The 23,390-nt window shown below is 47.5% G+C and overlaps 2 protein-coding genes across 2 annotated transcripts; both read left to right on the forward strand.

Annotated features, from left to right (window-relative positions):
• The first annotated feature begins 224 nt into the window (after positions 1 to 224).
• Positions 225 to 20,505, forward strand: LOC147980307 (uncharacterized). The gene is made up of 5 exons (XM_087515551.1): positions 225 to 950; positions 1,061 to 1,651; positions 18,629 to 18,880; positions 19,217 to 19,993; positions 20,035 to 20,505. Exons 1-5 carry the CDS (start codon positions 225 to 227, stop codon positions 20,503 to 20,505), a joined length of 2,817 nt encoding a protein of 938 aa, XP_087371677.1.
• Positions 20,506 to 21,046: 541 nt separating this feature from the next.
• LOC125548607 (inorganic pyrophosphatase 1-like) lies at positions 21,047 to 22,408 on the forward strand. The gene has a single exon (XM_048712172.2). It carries the CDS (start codon positions 21,289 to 21,291, stop codon positions 22,114 to 22,116), a length of 828 nt encoding a protein of 275 aa, XP_048568129.2. The 5' UTR covers positions 21,047 to 21,288; the 3' UTR covers positions 22,117 to 22,408.
• Positions 22,409 to 23,390: the final 982 nt, after the last annotated feature.

Genomic DNA, 23,390 nt, shown 5'->3' on the forward strand with positions numbered 1-23,390 from the left:
GACAACCCCGTCGTCTCTCCTCGCTCCTCTCAGCACGGCGTCGATGGCGTCCTCCATGCCGCTCCCCTCACGATGCACCACCACCACCACCTCCCGCCGACGCTGTTGCTGCACCGGCTGCACCACCCCCTCCCGCGCTTCCTGCTCTGGTGCGCCCTGCGCAGCCTCCTCCTACGCCACATGTGCCCTCCGTCCCGCCCTTTGTCCCGTCCTCCATCTTGCAGATGGTTGACATTCGCCGCCATGTTCCCGTCACCCTCGACCTCCTCGCCAGCAACTACACGCAGTGGCGTCGCCACTTTGACACCATTGTCGGCATGTTCGACCTCCACGACCACGTCGGCTCCGCGGCCGTCCACCGTCATGGCTATCCAGAGTGGGACATAGTGGACCACGTCGTGGTGCACTGGCTCTACACCACCATTTCGCCAGAGCTCCTCGACGCCGTCATGCAGCCGGACGACACCGCACTCACCGTCTGGGCGGCCATTGACGGGGTCTTCCGTGACAACCAGCTTGCTCGCCCCGTCTACCTTGACGCCGAGTACCACACCGTTGTTCAGGGCGACATGACGGTCATGGCGTACTGCACCAAACTCAAGCAATTCACCGATCAGCTTCGGGACCTCGGCCAGCCGGTGACCGAGCCACAGCAGGTCTTCAACCTCCTCCGCGGCCTGAACCGGCAGTACCACTCCGCCATCCTGCACATCACCTCACAGGTTCCTCTCCCCTCTTTGCTGCAGGTGCGCTCCTTCCTCCTGCTTGAAGAGCACCGCGCCGAGCAGTCCGTGCACGCTCTCGTGGCGGGTCGCGGCAGTTCCTCAACGCCACCTGCGCCCCCGCCCAGCAACACCAACCAGGGCGTGGGCGTCAGCGTCGCCGTGTGGATGCAGCAACGGCGGCGGCAGGGCCCCTCCGCCATCTCCTTCGGCTCCCTGTCCTCCGACGTACCCCGTGCCAGCGCCCGGTGCCAACTCGTGGACTGGCCTGGCCGATGGCCTGGTGCGCGCCCGGCGCTGGCGTGCTCGGCCCACGCTTTGGCACACCGCACCAGCAGGCCATGTTCGGGGCTCCGTCTCGGCCGCCCTCGTCGTATGGCTACGGGGCCCCTCCTCCTGGGTATGCTGCCGCCCCTCCTAGTTTCGGCAGCCCCAGAGCGAGCTCGTCCATGCCTCCTCACCAGGCCTGGGACATGGCCTCACTGCAGGCCGCCCTCCACAGTGCCTCGGCCGGCCCTTCGTCCTCTGGGAGTGCACCGGAGTGGTACATCGACTCCGGCGCTGCGTCCCACATGACCTCCTCGCCCGGTAATATTCTCTCTGCTCGCCCCTCCTCTACTGATGCATGCATCATCGTCGGCAACGGCGAGCGCCTGCCCATCACCCATGTCGGCACTGGCTCGCTGATCACCGGCACATCCCCTATTCCTCTTCGCATTATTCTCGTTTCTCCTTCCCTTGTCAAGAATCTACTTTCAGTTCGCCAGCTTTGCTGTGATTATCCCATCTCTGTTGAATTTGACGCGTGTGGCTTTTCTGTAAAGGACCTTCGAACCAGGGTGGTGATTCTCCGATGTGATTCCGACGGCAACCTCTACCCTGTTGTGCAGCCCAAACTCCCCTCCTCGTGCATCTTCGCCGGCGTCGCTGTGACCGACCTATGGCACCAACGCCTTGGGCATCCCGGTGCTACCTCGCTTCACGCCATCGCTGATGATCTGCACCTGGAGTTCAGCCGTGAGCCTCCCTTCTGTCATGCCTGTCGCTTGGGCAAGCACACTAGACTTCCGTTTCAGTCATCTAGCACCACTAGTTTTTTCCCTTTCCGGCTTTTACATCTTGATGTATGGACATCTCCCGTTGTAAGAATCTCAGGCTATCAATTTTACTTAGTTGTGCTCGATGATTTCAGTCACTATGTCTGGACGTTCCCTCTGAAACACAAGTCTAAAACTCTCTCTTTCCTTACTGATTTCTTCGCATATGTTCAAACCCAGTTCTAGCTTCATGTACTTGCGCTTCAGACCGACAACAGGTGCGAGTTCGACAGCGCCACCGTGCGCGCCTTGCTTGCACGCCATGGCACTCATTTCCGCCTCACCTGTCCGTACACAAGCCAGCATAACGGCAAGGCTGGACGTATCCTTCGCACGATCAACGACGGGGTGTGCTCGATCCTCTGTCATGCGTCGATGCCGCCGCAATTCTTGGCTGAGGCCCTGAACACCTCCACATACCTCATCAATCGCCGGCTGTGCCGCGCCTCGGCGCCTTGCACTCCGCATGATTTTCTACTCGGTGTTGCCCCGGACTACTCCCAGCTTCACGTCTTTGGATGCTTCTGCTATCCGAATATCACTACTACTACTCGCCACAAGCTTGAGCCTCGGTATATCGCATGCGTCTTCCTCGGATATCCTTCCGATCATCGAGGTTTTCGCTGCTTCGATCCGGTCTCGCGCCGCGTCCTGACTTCCTGCCATGTCCTCTTCCATGAAACAGTCTTTCCCTTCTCAACACCACCCCCTGCTCCTTCGCCCACGCAGCCTGCATCGCCCGCTTCGTCCCCTGTCCTATAGGTCCCACTCGTGATTGCTACCTCTTGAGCACTGTGTTGGATTTCCTTGAAGAGGAAAGGATGATTCAACAAAGTAGCGTAAGTATTTCCCACAGTTTTTGAGAACCAAGGTATCAATCCAGTAGGAGGCTACACGCGAGTCCCTCGTACCTGCACAAAACAAATAACTCCTCGCAACCAACGTGATAAGGGGGTGTCAATCCCTTCACGGTCACTTACAAGAGTGAGATCTGATAGATATGATAAGATAATATTTTTGGTAATTTTGTGATAAAGATGCAAAGTAAAAGAAAAGTAAATAAGTAAGTATTGGAAGATTAATATGATGAAGATAGACCCGGGGCCATAGGTTTCACTAGTGGCTTCTCTCAAGAGCATAAGTATTTTACGGTGGGTGAACGAATTACTGTTGAGCAATTGACAGAATTGAGCATAGTTATGAGAATATCTAGGTATGATCATGTATATAGGCATCACGTCCGAGACAAGTAGACCGACTCCTGCCTGCATCTACTACTATTACTCCACTCATCGACCGCTATCCAGCATGCATCTAGAGTATTAAGTTCATGGAAACAGAGTAACGCCTTAAGCAAGATGACATGATGTAGAGGGATAAATTCATGCAATATGATAAAAAACCCATCTTGTTATCCTCGATGGCAACAATACAATACGTGCCTTGCTGCCCCTACTGTCACTGGGAAAGGACACCGCAAGATTGAACCCAAAGTTAAGCACTTCTCCCATTGCAAGAAAGATCAATCTAGTAGGCCAAACCAAACTGATAATTCAAAGAGACTTCCAAAGATAACCAATCATACATAAAAGAATTCAGAGAAGATTCAAATATTGTTCATAGATAATCTTGATCATAAACCCACAATTCATCGGTCTCAACAAACACACCGCAAAAAGAAGATTACATCGATTAGATCTCCACAAGAGAGGGGGAGAACTTTGTATTGAGATCCAAAAAGGGAGAAGAAGCCATCTAGCTAATAACTATGGACCCGAAGGTCTGAGGTAAACTACTCACACTTCATCGGAGAGGCTATGGTGTTGAGGTAGAAGCCCTCCGTGATGGATGCCCCCTCCGGTGGAGCTCCGGAATAGGCCCCAAGATGGGATCTCGTGGATACAGAAAGTAGCGGCGGTGGAATTAGGTTTTTGGCTCCGTATCTGATCATTTGGGGGTACGTAGGTATATATAGGAGGAAGGAGTACGTCAGTGGAGCAACAGGGGGCTCACGAGGGTGGAGGACGCACCTGGGGGGGGTAGGCGCACCCCCCTACCTCGTGGCCTCCTCCTTTGTTTCTCGACGTAGGGTCCAAGTCTCCTGGATCTTGTTCGTTTCGAAAATCACATTCCCGAAGGTTTCATTCCGTTTGGACTCGGTTTGATATTCCTTTTCTTCGAAACCCTAAAATAGGCAAAAAAAACAGCAATTCTGGGCTGGGCCTCCGGTTAATAGGTTAGTCCCAAAAGTAATATAAAAGTGGATGATAAAGCCCAATAATGTCCAAAACAGTAGATAATATAGCATGGAGCAATCAAAAATTATAGATACGTTGGAGACGTATCAAGCATCCCCAAGCTTAATTCTTGCTCGTCCTCGAGTAGGTAAATGATAAAAAAGATAATTTTTGATGTGGAGTGCTACTTGGCATAATTTTAATGTAATTCTTCTTAATTGTGGTATGAATATTCAGATCCGAAAGATTCAAGATAAAAGTTCATATTGACATAAAAATAATAATACTTCAAGCATACTAACTAAGCAATTATGTCTTCTCAAAATAGCATGGCCAAAGAAAGTTCATCCTTACAAAATCATATAGTTTAGTCATGCTCCATTTTCATCACACAAGAATGCTCTCATCATGCACAACCCCGATGACAAGCCAAGCAATTGTTTCATACTTTAGTAATCTCAAACCTATAAACGTTCACGCAGTACATGAGCGCGAGCCATGGACATAGCACTATGGGTGGAATAGAATATGATGATGGGGATTATGTGGAGAAGACAAAAAAGGAGATAGTCTCACATCAACGAGGCTAATCAACGGGCTATGGAGATGCCCATCGATTGATGTTAATGCAAGGAGTAGGGTTTGCCATGCAACAGATGCACTAGAGCTATAAATGTATGAAAGCTCAACAAAAGAAACTAAGTGGGTGTGCATCCAACTTGCTTGCTCACACCTAGGGCACTTGAGGAAGCCCATTGTTGGAATATACAAGCCAAGTTCTATAATGAAAAATTCCCACTAGTATATGAAAGTGACAAAACAAGAGACTCTCTATCACGAAGATTATGGTGCTACTTTGAAGCACAAGTGTGGCAAATGATAGTAGCATTGTCCCTTCTCTCTTTTTCTCTCATTTTTTTCTTTTTTTGGGCCTTCTTTTTTTATGGCCTTTCTCTTTTTTTGTTTGGGCCTTCTCTATTTTATGGCCTTTCTCTTTTTTATATATTCCTCACTTGGGACAATGCTCTAAAAAATGATGATCATCACACTTCTATTTATTTACAACTCAATGATTACAACTCGATACTAGAACAAAGTATGACTCTATATGAATGCCTCCGGCGGTGTACCAGGATATGCAATGAACCAAGAGTGACATGTATGAAATAATTATGAACGGTGGCCTTGCCACAAGTACTATGTCAACTACATGATCATGCTAAGCAATATGACAATGATGAATGTGTCATGATAAACGGAATGGTGGAAAGTTGCATGGCAATATATCTTGGAATGGCTATGGAAATGCCATAATAGGTAGGTATGGTGGCTGTTTTGAGGAAGATATAAGGAGGTTTATGTGTGAAAGAGCGTATCATATCACGGGGTTTTGATGCACCGGCGAAGTGTGCACCAACTCTCAATGTGAGAAAGGGCAATGCACGATACCGAAGAGGCTAGCAATGATGGAAGGGTGAGAGTGCGTATAATCCGTGGACTCAACGTTAGTCATAAAGAACTCACATACTTATTGCAAAAATCTACAAGTCATCAAAAACCAAGCACTACGCGCATGCTCCTAGGGTGATAGATTGGTAGTAAAAGACCATCGCTCGTCCCCGACCGCCACTCATAAGGAGGACAATCAAAGAACACCTCATGTTTCAAATTTGTTACACAACGTTTACCATACGTGCATGCTAAGGGACTTGCAAACTTCAACACAAGAATTTCTCAAATTCACAACTACTCAACTAGCACGGCTTTGATATTATTAGCTCCATAACTCAAAACAATCAGCAAGCATCAAACTTCTCTTAGTATTCAAAACACTCATAAGAAAGTTTTTACTATTCTTGCATACCAAGCATATTATGATTATTTAAGAAAATTACCATGCTAATTAAGACTCTCAAAATAATCTAAGTGAAGCATGAGAGATCAATAGTTTCTATAAAACAAATCCACCACCGTGCTCTAAAAATATAAGTGAAGTACTAGAGCAAAACTATATAACTCAAAAGATATAAGCGAAGCACATAGAGTATTCTACCAAATTCCAAATCATGTATGGCTCTCTCAAAGGTGTGTACATCAAGGATGATTGTGGTAAACTAAAAAGCAAAGACTCAAATCATACAAGACGCTCCAAGCAAAACACATATCATGTGGTGAATAAAAATATAGCTGCAAGTAAAGTTACCGATAGAAGTAGACGAAAGAGGAGATGCCTTCCGAGGCATCCCCAAGCTTTGGCTTTTAGGTGTCCTTAGATTATATTGGGGGTGCCATGGGCATCCCCAAGCTTAGGCTCTTGCCACTCCTTGTTCCATAATCCATCAAATCTTTACCCAAAACATGAAAACTTCACAACACAAAACTTAAAGTAGAAAATCTCGTGAGCTCCGTTAGCGAAAGAAAACAAAATACCACTTCAAGGTACTGTAATGAACTCATTATTTATTTATATTGGTGTTAAACCTACTGTATTCCAACTTCTCTATGGTTTATAAACTATTTTACTAGCCATAGATTCATCAAAACTAGCAAACAACACACGAAAAACAGAATCTGTCAAAAACAGAACAGTCTGTAGTAATCTGTAGCTAGCGCAAGATCTGGAACCCCAAAAATTCTAAAATAAATTCCTGGACGTGAGTAATTTACCTATTAATCATATTCAAAAATAATTAACTAAATATCACTTTCTAAATAAAAATGGCAGCAATTCTCGTGAGCGCTAAATTTCTGTTTTTTACAGCAAGATTAACAAGACTTTCCCCAAGTCTTCCCAACGGTTCTACTTGGCACAAACACTAATTAAACAAAAAAACACAACCAAAACAAAGGCTAGATAAATTATTTATTACTAAACAGGAGCAAAAGGCAAGGAATAAAAATAAAATTGGGTTGCCTCCCAACAAGCGCTATCGTTTAACGCCCCTAGCTAGGCATAAAAAGCAATGATAGATCTAGGTATTGCCATCTTTGGTAGGCAATCCATAAGTGGCTCTCATAATAGATTCATAAGGTAATTTAATTTTCTTTCTAGGAAAGTGTTCCATGCCTTTCCTTAACGGAAATTGGAATCTAATATTTCCTTCATTCATATCAATAATTGCACCAATCGTTCTAACGAAAGGTCTACCAAGAATAATAGGACATGAAGGATTGCAATTTATGTCAAGAACAATAAAATCTATGGGCACATAATTCCTATTTGAAACAATAAGAACATCATTGATTCTTCCCATAGGTTTCTTAATAGTGGAATCCGCAAGGTGCAAGTTTAAAGAGCAATCATCAAAATCATGAAAACCTAACAAATCACACAAAGTCTTTGGAATCGTGGAAACACCAGCACCCAAATCACACAAAGCATAGCATTCATGATCTTTAATTTTAATTTTAATAGTTGGTTCCCACTCATCATAAATTTTTCTAAGGATAGAAACTTCCAACTCAAGTTTTTCTTCATAAGATTGCATCAAGGCATCAACGATATGTTTAGTAAATGCTTTATTTTGACTATAAGCATGAGGAGAATTTAGCACGGATTGCAACAAGGAAACACAATCAATCAAAGAGCAATTTTCATAATTAAATTCCTTGAAATCCATAATAGTGGGTTTAGCAGCATCTAGGGTTTTGATTTCTTCAATCCCACTTTCATCAAATTTAGCATCAAGATCTAAAAACTCCGAATTTTTGGAACGCCTTCTAGGTAAAGGTGGTGTTGGGGAACGTAGCAGAAATTCAAAATTTTCCTACGTGTCACCAAGATCTATCTATGGAGAGACTAGCAACGAGGGGAAGGAGAGTGCATCTACATACCCTTGTAGATCGCTAAGCGGAAGCGTTCAAGTGAACGGGGTTGATGGAGTCGTACTCGTCGTGATCCAAATCACCGATGACCAAGTGCCGAACGCACGGCACCTCCGCATTCAACACACGTACAGCCCGACGATGTCTCCCACGCCTTGATCCAGCAAGGAGAGAGGGAGAGGTTGAGGAAGACTCCATCCAGCAGCAGCACAACAGCGTGGTGGTGGTGGAGGAGCGTGACAATCCTGCAGGGCTTCGCCAAGCACCACGGGAGAGGAGGGAGAGAGAGATGCAGGGCTGCACCAACGAGAGATCGAATCACATGTGTGTTATGGGCAGCCCTAGGCCTCATATATATAGGGGAAGGGGAGGGGCTGCGCCCCCTCTAGGGTTCCCACCCCTAGGGGGGGCGGCAGCCCTAGATGGGGAGCAAAGGGGGCGGCCAAGAGGGGATGGGAGAGGGAGGCGCACCAATATGGGCCCTAAGGCCCACATCCCATTAGGGTTTGCCCCTCTCCATCTCTTGGGTGCATGGGCCTTAGTGGGGCTGGTTCCCTTGGCCCATGTAGGCCAAGGAACACTCCCTACAGCCCATGTGGCCCCCCGGGGCTGGTGGCCCCACTTGGTGGACCCCCGGGACCCTCCCGGTGGTCCCGGTACATTACCGATAAACTCCGAAACTCTTCCGGTAACCAAAACAGGACTTCCCATATATAAATCTTTACCTCCGGACCATTCCGGAACTCCTCGTGACGTCCGGGATCTCATCCGGGACTCCGAACAACATTCGGTAACCACATACAAACTTCCTTTATAACCCTAGCGTCATCGAACCTTAAGTGTGTAGACCCTACGGGTTCGGGAGACATGCAGACATGACCGAGACGTTCTCCGGTCAATAACCAACAGCGGGATCTGGATACCCATGTTGGCTCCCACATGTTCCACGATGATCTCATCGGATGAACCACGATGTCAAGGACTTAATCAATCCCGTATACAATTCCCTTTGTCTATCGGTACGATACTTGCCCGAGATTCGATCGTTGGTATCCCGATACCTTGTTCAATCTCGTTACCGGCAAGTCTCTTTACTCGTTCCGTAACACATCATCCCGTGATCAACTCCTTGATCACATTGTGCACATTATGATGATGTCCTACCGAGTGGGCCCAGAGATACCTCTCCGCTTACACGGAGTGACAAATCCCAGTCTCGATTCGTGCCAACCCAACAGACACTTTCGGAGATACCCGTAGTGCACCTTTATAGTCACCCAGTTACGTTGTGACGTTTGGTACACCCAAAGCACTCCTACGGTATCCGGGAGTTGCACAATCTCATGGTCTAAGGAAATGATACTTGACATTAGAAAAGCTTTAGCATACGAACTACATGATCTTGTGCTAGGCTTAGGATTGGGTCTTGTCCATCACATCATTCTCCTAATGATGTGATCCCGTTATCAACGACATCCAATGTCCATGGTCAAGAAACCGTAACCATCTATTGATCAATGAGCTAGTCAACTAGAGGCTTACTAGGGACATGGTGTTGTCTATGTATCCACACATGTATCTGAGTTTCCTATCAATACAATTCTAGCATGGATAATAAACGATTATCATGAACAAGGAAATATAATAATAACCAATTTATTATTGCCTCTAGGGCATATTTCCAACAGTCTCCCACTTGCACTAGAGTCAATAATCTAGTTCACATCGCCATGTGATTAACACTCACAGGTCACATCGCCATGTGACTAACACCCAAAGAGTTCTGGGTTTGATCATGTTGCTTGTGAGAGAGGTTTTAGTCAACGGTCTGAACCTTTCAGATCCGTGTGTGCTTTACAAATCTCTATGTCATCTCCTAGATGTAGCTACCACGTTCTATTTGGAGCTAATCCAAATAACTGTTCTACTTGGAGCTATTCTAAATTGTTGCTCCATTATATGTATCCGGTATCTCTACTCAGAGCTATCCGGATAGGTGTTAAGCTTGCATCGACGTAACTCTTTACGACGAACTCTTTTACCACCTCCATAATCGAGAAAATTCCTTAGTCCACTAGTTACTAAGGATAACTTTGACCGCTGTCCCGTGATCCATTCATGGATCACTCTCGTACCCCTTGACTGACTCATGGCAAGGCACACTTCAGGTGCAGTACTCAGCATAGCATACTGTAGAGCCTATGTCTTAAGCATAGGGGACGACCTTCGTCCTTTCTATTCTGCCGTGGTCGAGCTTTAAGTCTTAACTTCATACCTTACAACTCAGGCAAGAACTCCTTCTTTGACTGATCCATCTTGAACACCTTCAAGATCATGTCAAGGTATGTGCTCATTTGAAAGTACCATTAAGCGTTTTGATCTATCCTTATAGATCTTAATGCTCAATGTTCAAGTAGCTTAATCCAGGCTTTCCATTGAAAAACACTTTCCAAATAACCCTATATGCTTTCTAGAAATTCTACATCATTTCTGATCCATAACATATACTTATCAGAAATTCTATAGTGCTCCCACTCACTTCTTTGGAAATACAAGTTTCTCATAAACTTTGTATAAACCCAAAGTCTTGGATCATCTCATCAAAGCGTACATTCCAACTCCGAGATGCTTACTCCAATCCTTAGAAGGATTGCTGGAGCTTCGCATACTTATTAGCATCTTTCAGGATTGACAAAACCTTCCGGTTGTATCACATACAACCTTTCCTCAAGAAAATTGTCGAGGAAACAATGTTTTGACATCCTATCTGCAAGATTTCATAAATAATGCAGTAATCGCTAATATAATTCCAACAGACTCTTAGCATCGCTACGAGTGAGAAAGTCTCATCGTAGTCAACTCCTTGAACTTGTCAGTAAACATCTTAACGACAAGTCGAGCTTTCTTAATGGTGACATTTACCATCATTGTCCGTCTTCCTTTTAAAATCCATCTGTACTCAACAGCCTTACGACCATCAAGTAGTTCTTCCAAAGTCTACACTTTGTTTTCATATATGGATCCTCTCTCGGATTATATGGCCTCAAGCCATTTATCGGAATCCAGGCCCACCATCGCTTCTCCATAGCTCGTAGGTTCATTGTTGTCTAGCAACATGACTTCCAAGACAGGATTACGTACCACTCTGAAGTAGTACGCATCCTTGTCATCCCACGAGGTTTGGGAGTGACTTGATCCGAAGTCTCATGATCAATATCATAAGCTTCCACTTCAATTGGTGTAGGTGCCACAGGAACAACTCTTTGTGCCCTGCTATACACTAGTTGAAGTAACGATTTAATAACCTCATCAAGTCTCCACCATCCTCCCACTCAATTCTTTCGAGAGAAACTTTTCCTCGAGAAAGGACCCGATTCTAGAAACAATCCTTTATTGCTTTCGGATCTGAGATAGGAGGTATACCAAATGTTTTTGGGTTGTCCTATGAAGATGCATTTATCCGCTTTGGGTTCGAGCTTATCAGCCTGAAACTTTTCCACATAAGCGTCGCAGTCCCAAACTTTTTAAGAAATGACAGCTTAGGTTTCTCTAAACCATAGTTCATACGGTGTCATCTCATCGGAATTACGTGGTGCCCTATTTAAAGTGAATGTGGTTGTCTCTAATGCCTAACCCATAAACTATTGTGGTAATTCGATAAGAGACATCATGGTATGCATCATATCCAATAGGGTGCAGTTATGATGTTCAGACACACCATCACACTATGGTGTTCCAGGCTGTATTAGTTTTGAAACAATTTCCACAATGTCTTAATTCTGTGCCAAACTCGTAATTCAGATATTCATCTCTATGATCATATCATAGATCTTTTATCCTCTTGTCACGACGATCTTTCAACTTCACACTGAAATTACTTGAACCTTTCAATAATTCAGACTCGTGATTCATCAAGTAAATATACTCAACATCTACTCAAATCATCTATGAAGTAAGAACATAACGATATCCACTACACGCCTCAACACTCATTGGACTGCACACATCAAAATGTATTACTTCCAACAAGTTGCTTTCTAGTTCCATTTTACTGAAAACGAGGCTTTCAGTCATCTTGCCCATGTGGTATGATTTGCATGTCTCAAGTGATTCAAGATCAAGTGAGTTCAAACGGTCCATTTGCATGGAGTTTCTTCATGCATAAACACCAATAGACATGGTTCGCATGTCTCAAACCTTTCAAAAACGAGTGAGCCCAAAGATCCATCAACATGGAGCTTCTTCATGCGTTTTATACCGATATGACTTAAGTGGCAGTGCCACAAGTATGTGGTACTATCATTACTATCTTTTGGCATGAACATGTGTATCACTACGATCGAGATTCAATAAACCATTCATTTCAGGTGTAAGACCATTTGAAGGTATTATTCAAATAAACAGAGTAACCATTATTCTCCTTAAATGAATAACCGTATTACGATAGACGTAATCCAATCATGTCTATGCTCAACGCAAACACCAAGCTCGATGGTAGAGGGAGCGTGCGATGCTTGATCATATCAACATTGGAATCACTTCCAACACATATCGTCAGCTCACCTTTAGCTAGTCTCCGTTTGTTCCGTAGCTTTTATTTCGAGTTACTAACACTTAGCAACTGAACCGGTATCTAATACCCTGGTGCTACTAGGAGTACTAGTAAAGTACACATCAACACAATGTATATCCAATATACTTCTATCGACCTTGCAGCCTTCTTATCTACCAAGTATCTAGGGTAATTCTGCTCCAGTGGCTGTTCCCTTTATTACAGAAGCACTTAGTCTCGGGTTTGGGTTCAACCTTGGGTTTCTTCACTAGAGCTGCAGCTGAATTGCCGTTTCATGAAGTATCCCTTTGTTCCCTTGCCCTTCTTGAAACTAGTGGTTTCACCAACCATCAACGATTGATGCTCCTTCTTGATTTCTACTTTCGCGGTGTCAAACATCGCGAATATCTCAAGGATCATCATATATATCCCTGATATATTATAGTTCAACACGAAGCTCTAGCGGCTTGGTGGTAATGACTTCGGAGAAACATCACTATCTCATCTGGAAGATCAACTCCCACTCGATTCAAATGATTGTTGTACTCAGAAAATCTGAGCACAAGCTCAACAATTGAGCTTTTCTCCCTTAGTTTGCAGGCTAAGAAAATCGTCGGAGGTCTTATACCTCTTGACGTGGGCACGAGCCTGAAATCCCAATTTCAGCCCTCGAAACATCTCATATGTTTCGCGACGTTTCAAAACCGTCTTCGGTGCCTCAACTCTAAACTGTTTAACTAAACTATCACGTAGTCATCAAAACGTGTATGTCAGATGTTCGCAACATCCACAGACAACGTTCGAGGTTCAGCACACTGAGCGGTGCATTAAGGACATAAGCCTTCTAAGAAGCAATGAGGACAATCCTCAGTTAACGGACCTAGTCCGCATAATTGCTACTATCAACTTTCAACTAAATTTTCTCTAGGAACATATCTAAACAGTAGAACTGAAGCGCGAGCTACGACATAATTTGCAAAGATCTTTTGACTATGTTCAGGATAATTAAGTTCATCTTATGAACTCCCACTTAGATAGACATCCCTCTAGTCATCTAAGTGATTACATGATCCGAGTTAACTAGGCCGTGTCCGATCATCACGTGAGACGGACTAGTCAACGTCGGTGAACATCTTCATGTTGATCGTATCTTCTATACGACTCATGCTCGACCTTTCGGTCTTCTGTGTTCCGAGGCCATGTCTGTACATGCTAGGCTCGTCAAGTTAACCCTAAGTGTTTTGCATGTGTAAAACTGTCTTACACCCGTTGTATGTGAACGTAAGGATCTATCACACCCGATCATCACGGCGTGCTTCGAAACGACGAACTGCAGCAACGGTGCACAGTTAGGGGAGAACACTTCTTGAAATTTTAATGAGGGATCATCTTATTTACTACCGTCGTTCTAAGCAAATAAGATGTATAAACATGATAAACATCACATGCAATCAAATAATAGTGACATGATATGGCCAATATCATATAGCTCCTTTGATCTCCATCTTGGGGCTCCATGATCATCATCGTCACCGGCATGACACCATGATCTCCATCATCATGATCTCCATCATCGTGTCTCCATGAAGTTGTCACGTCATCTATTACTTCTACTACTACAGCTAACGGTTAGCAATAAAATAAAGTAATTACATGACGTTTATGTTGACACGCAGGTCATAAATAAATTAAGACAACTCCTATGGCTCCTGCCGGTTGTCATACTCATCGACATGCAAGTCGTGATTCCTATTACAAGAACATGATCAATCTCATACATCACATATATCATTCATCACATCCTTTGGCCATATCACATCACATAGCACACCCTGCAAAAACAAGTTAGACGTCCTCTAATTGTTGTTTGCATGTTTTACGTGGCTGCTATGGGTTTCTAGCAAGAACGTTTCTTACCTACGCAAAGACCACAACGTGATATGCCAATTGCTATTTACCCTTCATAAGGACCCTGTTCATCGAATCCGATCCGACTAAAGTGGGAGAGACAGACACCCGCCAGCCACCTTATGCAACTAGTGCATGTTTGTCGGTGGAACCGGTCTCACGTAAGAGTACGTGTAAGGTTGGTCCGGGCCGCTTCATCCCACGATGCCGCCGAATCAAGATAAGACTAGTAGCGGCAAGCATATTGAACAAAATCAACGCCCACAACTACTTTGTGTTCTACTCGTGCATAGAATCTACGCAATAGACCTGGCTCATGATGCCACTGTTGGGGAACGTAGCAGAAATTCAAAATTTTCCTACGTGTCACCAAGATCTATCTATGGAGAGACTAGCAACGAGGGGAAGGAGAGTGCATCTACATACCCTTGTAGATCGCTAAGCGGAAGCGTTCAAGTGAACGGGGTTGATGGAGTCGTACTCGTCGTGATCCAAATCACCGATGACCAAGTGTCGAACGCACGGCACCTCCGCGTTCAACACACGTACAGCCCGACGATGTCTCCCACGCCTTGATCCAGCAAGGAGAGAGGGAGAGGTTGAGGAAGACTCCATCCAGCAGCAGCACAACGGCGTGGTGGTGGTGGAGGAGCGTGACAATCCTGCAGGGCTTCGCCAAGCACCACGGGAGAGGAGGGAGAGAGAGATGCAGGGCTGCACCAACGAGAGATCGAATCACATGTGTGTTATGGGCAGCCCTAGGCCTCATATATATAGGGGAAGGGGAGGGGCTGAGCCCCCTCTAGGGTTCCCACCCCTAGGGGGGGCGGCAGCCCTAGATGGGGAGCAAAGGGGGCGGCCAAGAGGGGATGGGAGAGGGAGGCGCACCAATATGGGCCCTAAGGCCCATATCCCATTAGGGTTTGCCCCTCTCCATCTCTTAGGCGCATGGGCCTTAGTGGGGCTGGTTCCCTTGGCCCATGTAGGCCAAGGAACACTCCCTACAGCCCATGTGGCCCCCCGGGGCTGGTGGCCCCACTTGGTGGACCCCCGGGACCCTCCCGGTGGTCCCGGTACATTACCGATAAACCCCGAAACTCTTCCAGTAACCAAAACAGGACTTCCCATATATAAATCTTTACCTCCGGACCATTCCGGAACTCCTCGTGACGTCCGGGATCTCATCCGGGACTCCGAACAACATTCGGTAACCACATACAAACTTCCTTTATAACCCTAGCGTCATCGAACCTTAAGTGTGTAGACCCTACGGGTTCGGGAGACATGCAGACATGACCGAGACGTTCTCTGGTCAATAACCAACAGCGGGATCTGGATACCCATGTTGGCTCCCACATGTTCCACGATGATCTCATCGGATGAACCACGATGTCAAGGACTTAATCAATCCCGTATACAATTCCCTTTGTCTATCGGTACGATACTTGCCCGAGATTCGATCGTCGGTATCTCGATACCTTGTTCAATCTCGTTACCGGCAAGTCTCTTTACTCGTTCCGTAACACATCATCCCGTGATCAACTCCTTGATCACATTGTGCACATTATGATGATGTCCTACCGAGTGGGCCCAGAGATACCTCTCCGCTTACACGGAGTGACAAATCCCAGTCTCGATTCGTGCCAACCCAACAGACACTTTCGGAGATACCCGTAGTGCACCTTTATAGTCACCCAGTTACGTTGTGACGTTTGGTACACCCAAAGCACTCCTACGGTATCCGGGAGTTGCACAATCTCATGGTCTAAGGAAATGATACTTGACATTAGAAAAGCTTTAGCATACGGACTACATGATCTTGTGCTAGGCTTAGGATTGGGTCTTGTCCATCACATCATTCTCCTAATGATGTGATCCCGTTATCAACGACATCCAATGTCCATGGTCAGGAAACCGTAACCATCTATTGATCAACGAGCTAGTCAACTAGAGGCTTACTAGGGACATGGTGTTGTCTATGTATCCACACATGTATCTGAGTTTCCTATCAATACAATTCTAGCATGGATAATAAACGATTATCATGAACAAGGAAATATAATAATAACCAATTTATTATTGCCTCTAGGGCATATTTCCAACAGGTGGATCATATTAAGTCCCATCATTATCAAGATTCATATTGCAAAACAAAGATTTAATAGGGGACACATCAATAACTTTTAGATCTTCATCTTTATTTTCATAGAAATTCGGTTTAGCGGCCATCCTATTAACTAAGGTAGCCTGCTTATCCGAAATTTTGGCAGTCAATTTCTCAAGACGAGCAATTTGGGATCTCAAACCATCAAATTCTTTAGACATATCATCGAGCTCTTTATTCATAAAACTCATAAAACTTTTCTATTCATTAAGCTCGTTTCTGAAGAAATTATTATGCTCAAATTGCAAAACCATAAAACTCCTGACATTGCTTTCAATCTCTTCTAACCTTTTAAGGTGAAGATCACCCAATCTAGGTAGAGCCATTGGGACAAACAAGCAATCTACCACACAAGCAAACAAGAAACGGGCAAAAAGAGGCAAATAGAGAAAGAGAGGGAGGATAGAGAGAGAGAGGGCGAACAAAACGGCAAGGGTGAAGTGGGGGAGAGGAAAACAAGAGGCAAATGGCAAATAATGTAATGCGAGAGATAAGGGTATGTGATGGGTACTTGGTATGTTGACTTTTGTGTAGACTCCCGGGCAACGACGCCAAAAATCTTCTTGCTACCTCTTCAGCACTGCGTTGGATTTCCTTGAAGAGGAAAGGATGATGCAGCAAAGTAGCGTAACTATTTCCCTCAGTTTTTGAGAACCAAGTTATCAATCCAGTAGGAGGCTACGCATGAGTCCCTCGTACCTGCACAAAACAGATAACTCCTCGCAACCAACGCGATAAGGGGGTGTAAATCCCTTCACCCGGTCACTTACGAGAGTGAGATCTGATAGATATGATAAGATAATATTTTTGGTAATTTTGTGATAAAAATGCAAATTAAAATAAAAGCAAAGTAAATAAGTAAGTATTGGAAGATTAATATGATGAAGATAGACCCGGGGGCCATAGGTTTCACTAGTGGCTTCTCTCAAGAGCATGAGTATTTTACGGTGGGTGAACGAATTACTATTGAGCAATTGACAGAATTGAGCATAGTTATGAGAATATCTAGGTTTGATCATGTATATAGGCATCACATCCGAGACAAGTAGACCGACTCCTGCGTGCATCTACTACTATTACTCCACTCATCGACCGCTATCCAGCATGCATCTAGAGTATCAAGTTCATGGAAACAGAGTAACACCTTAAGCAAGATGACATGATGTAGAGAGATAAATTCATGCAATATGATAAAAAAACCATCTTCTTATCCTCGATGGCAAGAATACAATACGTGCCTTGCTGCCCCTACTATCACTGGGAAAGGACACCACAAGATTGAACCCAAAGCTAAGCACTTCTCCCATTGCAAAAAAGATCAATCTAGTAGGCCAAACCAAACTAATAATTCGAAGAGATTTGCAAAGATAACCAATCATACATAAAAGAATTCAGAGAAGATTCAAATATTGTTCATAGATAATCTTGATCATAAACCCACAATTCATCGGTCTCAACAAACACACCGTAAAAACAAGATTACATCGAATAGATCTCCACAAGAGAGGGGGAGAACTTTGTATTGAGATCCAAAAAGAGAGAAGAAGCCATCTAGCTTATAACTATGGACCCGAAGGTCTGAGGTAAACTACTCACACTTCATCGGAGAGGCTATGGTGTTGAGGTAGAAGCCCTCCGTGATGGATGCCCCCTCCGGCGGAGCTCCGGAACAGGCCCCAAGATGGGATCTCGTGGATACAGAAAGTTGCGGCGGTGGAATTAGGTTTTTGGCTCCGTATCTGATCATTTGGGGGTACGTAGGTATATATAGGAGGAAGGAGTACGTCAGTGGAGCAACAGGGGGCCCACGAGGGTGGAGGGCGCGCCTAGGGGGGGTAGACGCGCCCCCTACCTCGTGACATCCTCCTTTGTTTCTTGACGTAGGGTCCAAGTCTCCTGGATCTTGTCCGTTCCGAAAATCACGTTCCCGAAGGTTTCATTCTGTTTGGACTCCGTTTGATATTCCTTTTCTTCGAAACCCTAAAATAGGCAAAAAAAACAGCAATTCTGGGTTGGGCCTCCGGTTAATAGGTTAGTCCCAAAAGTAATATAAAAGTGGATAATAAAGCCCAATAATGTCCAAAACAGTAGATAATATAGCATGGAGCAATCAAAAATTATAGATACGTTGGAGACGTATCAGTGATCAGGAGTCGTGGTGTGCCCGCGCTTTTGCCTGGTTCAAGCTCAGGCGTTGGATCCTCATCGGACGCCTCGTCATCGCCTGCGCCAAGCGCGCCCTCGACACATTCAAGCTCCACCGTTGGATCTCCCACGACCGGCTCGTCTTCACCGACTACTGCCCCGCGCAGCCCCCGCCTCGCCGCGGGCTCTTCGACGGGCGGCTCGACCACGTCTTCGTCAAGCACTCCTGCGTCCACTGGGGGCACGGGCGTCTCCATCAACAGCGTCGTGCCGCTAGCGCCGCGCGCACCGCTCGTCGCGCCACCAGCGCCCATGGTCACGCGGGCTCAACGCGGCATCTTCCGCCCCAACCCGCGCTACTACGACGCGGTCGCTGCCTCGACATCTACTTCCTCGATGTCCTCGTCGGTCTCGCCGGTTCCCAGCTCCGTCCGCGCTGCCGTCCGCGACCCGCACTGGCTTGCCGCCATGCAAGATGAGCATGACGCTCTCGTCCGCAACCGTACGTGGGAGCTGGTTCCGCGCCCCCTGGTGCTAACTTGATCACTGGGAAATGGATCTTCAAGCACAAAAACGACGCCAGCGGTGTGCTTGCCCGCTACAAAGCACGCTGGGTCGTGCGTGGGTTCCGCCAACGCGCTGGCATCGACTACGGTGGAACGTTCTCCCCCGTTGTCAAGCCGGCGACGATCCGTACGGTGCTCACCCTGGCCGCGTCGCGTGGCTGGCCCGTGCACCAACTAGACGCGTCCAACGCGTTTCTTCACGGCACCTTGGAGGAGGAGGTCTACTGCCTGCAGCCTGCCGGCTTCGTCGACCCGGCCAAGCCAGAACACGTCTGCCGCCTCTCCAAGTCCTTGTACGGGCTGAAGCAGGCGCCCCATGCCTGGTTCCTTCTCTTCGCCGGCTTCGTTCGCTCGATTGGCTTCACAGCCACGCGCTCGGACTCTTCGCTCTTCACTTTTTGGCACGGCGACGACACGAAGTTCCTCCTCCTCTACATCGACAACATCGTGCTCACCGCGTCCTCGCACGCCGTGCTCCACCGTATCATCACGCGCCTCACTGGCGAGTTTGCGATGAAGGACCTGGGCTCCCTCCACTTCTTCCTCAGGATCCGTGTCACGCGCACCTCGGCTGGGTTCTTCCTGTCCCAACACCAGTATGCTGAAGAATTCCTGGATCGTGCCGGCATGGACACCTGCCATCCCTCGCCGACGCCCATTGACACGAAGAGCAAGCTTCCATCGGCTGACGGGCCGTGCGTTGTCGACCCGTCTGCATACCGGAGCATCGCCGTCGCTCTCCAGTACCTCACCATCACGCGGCCCGAGAGCGCCTACGTCGTGCAGCAGATATGCCTCCACATGCATGACCCGTCAAGCGCGTGCTCCGGTACGTGCGCGGCTCGTGTGCACTCGGCCTTCATCTCCACGCCTCGAGCACTCTGGATCTCCGCGCGTTCACCGACACGGACTGGACCGGCTGCCTCGACACGCGCCGCTCCACGTCCGGCTTCTGTGTTTACCTCGGCGATGCACTCATCTCCTGGTCCTCCAAGCGCCAAGCAACCGTCTCCCGGTCCAGCGCCGAGGCCGAATACCGCGGCGTCGCCAACGCCGTTGCTGAGTGCATTTGGCTCCGCCAGCTCCTCGGCGAGCTCTTCGCTCCGGTGACCAAGGCAACGCTGGTGTACTGCGACAACGTGTCTGCTGTCTACTTGTCGGCCAACCCCGTGCATGATCGACGGACCAAGCACGTGGAGCTCGACATCCTCTTCGTCCGCGAGCGCGTCGCCCTCGGCCAGTTTCGTGTTCTTCACATCCTCACGTATCAACAACTCGCGACATCATGACCAAAGGCATGCCGTCGGACGTTTTCTCAGAGTTCTGATCCAGTCTTTGCATCGCGGCCGACGACGTCACGACCGGGGGGGGGGGGGGGGTAGACTGTACTGCTTTTGTATATCGCATGTGTATACGTATAGCCTCTGGCATACGGTGTAGAGCGTGCGTGTGATCGTGGCGCCCTCCTGCAGTGTTAGTGGCGCACGATCTCTAGCAGTGGAGCACCCATGATCTCCCTGGGCTGCTGTCCTCTAAGTGTATATATGGCACAGCCTAGAGCATAATCGAGTGTGGTGATCAGTTCTCCCTAATCTTCTCACTTTACAGGCACTACGAGTGCACGAGGGAGAGGATATTCCCCTCGCCACATGCATGAGGTCCTCCGGATCCTTCACGTTCACGGCCACACCACGAGAAGCCACCTCGCGTCTTCTTGCCGCGGGAGGCAAAGACGCGAACGCGCATATGCCACGGCATAAACTACAATAAAACCGAATCAAAGCCCAAACCAGACCTGATTCACACAGCGCGCCTCCCGGAAAGGGCGCAACGCGCCGGAGCAAGTCCGATCCGATGCCTGCCCCTATTCCCTAGGCATCTCGTAATATTCCCTCGGCATCTTTCCCGCCTCCCCGTCCCGGGCCAGTATATAGCCCCGCGCCCGCCTCCACGCCCTTTCCTCGTCAAGACCACTCGAGGCAGCCCGCAAACACGCACGCCAGCACGCACGCTCGCACGCTCGCACGCCACTCCATCCAAAGTCCAGGAAGAAGGAGCGTACGTCCGTCGGGATGGCCGGCGTCGTGGTGGTGTTCGACTTCGACAAGACCATCATCGACGTCGACAGCGACAACTGGGTCGTCGACGGCCTGGGGGCCACCGACCTCTTCGACCGCCTGCTGCCCACCATGCCGTGGAACACCCTCATCGACACCGTCATGGGGGAGCTGCACGCGCAGGGGAAGACCCTCCGCGACGTCGCCGACGTGCTCCGGGCCGCGCCCATCGACCCGCACGTCGTCGCCGCCATCCGGGCCGCCTACAGCCTCGGCTGCGACCTCCGGGTCCTCAGCGACGCCAACCGCTTCTTCATCGAGGCCGTCCTCGACCACCACGGCCTCCGGGGCTGCTTCTCCGAGATCAACACCAACCCCAGCCGCGTCGACGCCGACGGCCGCCTCCGCATCGCGCCGCACCACGACTTCCACGCCGCCCCGCACGGCTGCGGCCTCGGCACATGCCCGCCCAACATGTGCAAGGGCCAGGTGCTCGACCGCATCCGCGCCTCCGCCGCCGCGGCGGACGGCGGCAGGAAGCGCTTCATCTACCTCGGCGACGGCCGCGGCGACTACTGCCCGTCCCTGCGGCTCGCCAGGGAGGACTTCATGATGCCGCGCAAGGGCTTCCCCGTGTGGGACCTCATCTGCGAGAACCCCGGCCTGCTCCAGGCCGAGGTGCACCCATGGAGCGACGGCAAGGACATGGAGGAGACGCTGCTGCGGCTCGTCAGCCGGGTGCTCGTCGAGGAGAGCACGCTGCTGCCGCTCGACTGCAAGCTCGAGTCGCTGCCGGTGACCGTCCAGGACGGCATGCCCATGCCGCTCGGCGTCAAGAACTGATCCGCCCAACCCTGCTGCATTACGATTAATTTGGGGATCGATACCTTGTCTTCTGATTTGCTTGCCTGATATGCTGGCGTGTAGTGCGTACGAGTTTGGGTAGGGCGTCGGTGGAAACTAATTAAGGGTGAGGAGTTCGAGCGCCAATGGCGAACTCGATAGTAGTATTGACTAATTTGTGCGTGTCGTCCTTGTGCCGCCTGGCAATGGTGAAGGCTCGCTGTATCCCATCTATCTATTGATTTGATGAAAGAATACATGAGTTGATGCGACGAAAGTCAATTTCGGCTGATCGATATTGTCTCAAGCATGATGCCCCTTCTACTACTTGGATATTCCAACATTTTCTTCTTTCATAAGTACTCACTCCGTCCCAAAATTCTATCTTAAATTTGTCTAACATACTCCTTAATAAGTTCCTAGTTGTATGCAAATATAAGAAGCTCGGAAGGGGCAAACAAATTGGAGTAAAATCACGTATTTGTCAAGCCACACATCGTTTATATCTTTCTTTTTTTGCGGGAAACACATCATCTATATCTATATCAATGTAAAAAGACTCAAAGAGGTAGATGTAATTAATCTCAATCATTAAATCATGTTAATCCAACGACCTAGATTGTTTCAATGTCGAGCGCTCAACACATTTGGCATGCAGTTAATTTCATGCCAAAAATAATGCTAATCACATAATAACACGCAAATAATATCCTACTTCTCAATTAACGTGCATTGCACGTATACATTGATTAGTTGAAACATATTTGATAGCTTACCACATGTGTCACATGGTTCCAGCCAACACATCTAGCAGCAATTTCGCTAGTCTTTCAGAAGCTGGCTTGTCATTGACGGACAACTTTGCATGTTTGATTCCATCCGTAACAGTTTGACTCATAAATTTGGGGCCACAATATATGACGAACGTTTGTTAGGAGGTGTTGATATATGAGAACGTTTTAGAAGTCCAATTTAGTTGTATGAGGTTGAGACATTTCTTCAGAGATACATGAAATTTTCTGAAAAGAAGAAAAAAAATTGCATAAAAAATGCGCACAATTTGCCATCTCCTATCAAATAAAGTTGCAAAAAAACGTTCGCTTGACATCCTCTCCCAACTGACGTTCGCCGAGTTATCATTTTGTTGGATTTGTAGTATACGAAAATGACAATTGTTTTGTGGTCACAAATTGATGAACCTCCGTGCACAACCGAAGGCATATATCCTCATACTTGCCACGTCTTTGTTTACTATTGATCCGGTCGCCGTCATA

Source organism: Triticum urartu, chromosome 3A (genome assembly GCF_056163025.1).
Source record: "Triticum urartu cultivar PI428250 chromosome 3A, HENAU_Tu73, whole genome shotgun sequence".
NCBI classification, from domain to species: domain Eukaryota; kingdom Viridiplantae; phylum Streptophyta; class Magnoliopsida; order Poales; family Poaceae; genus Triticum; species Triticum urartu.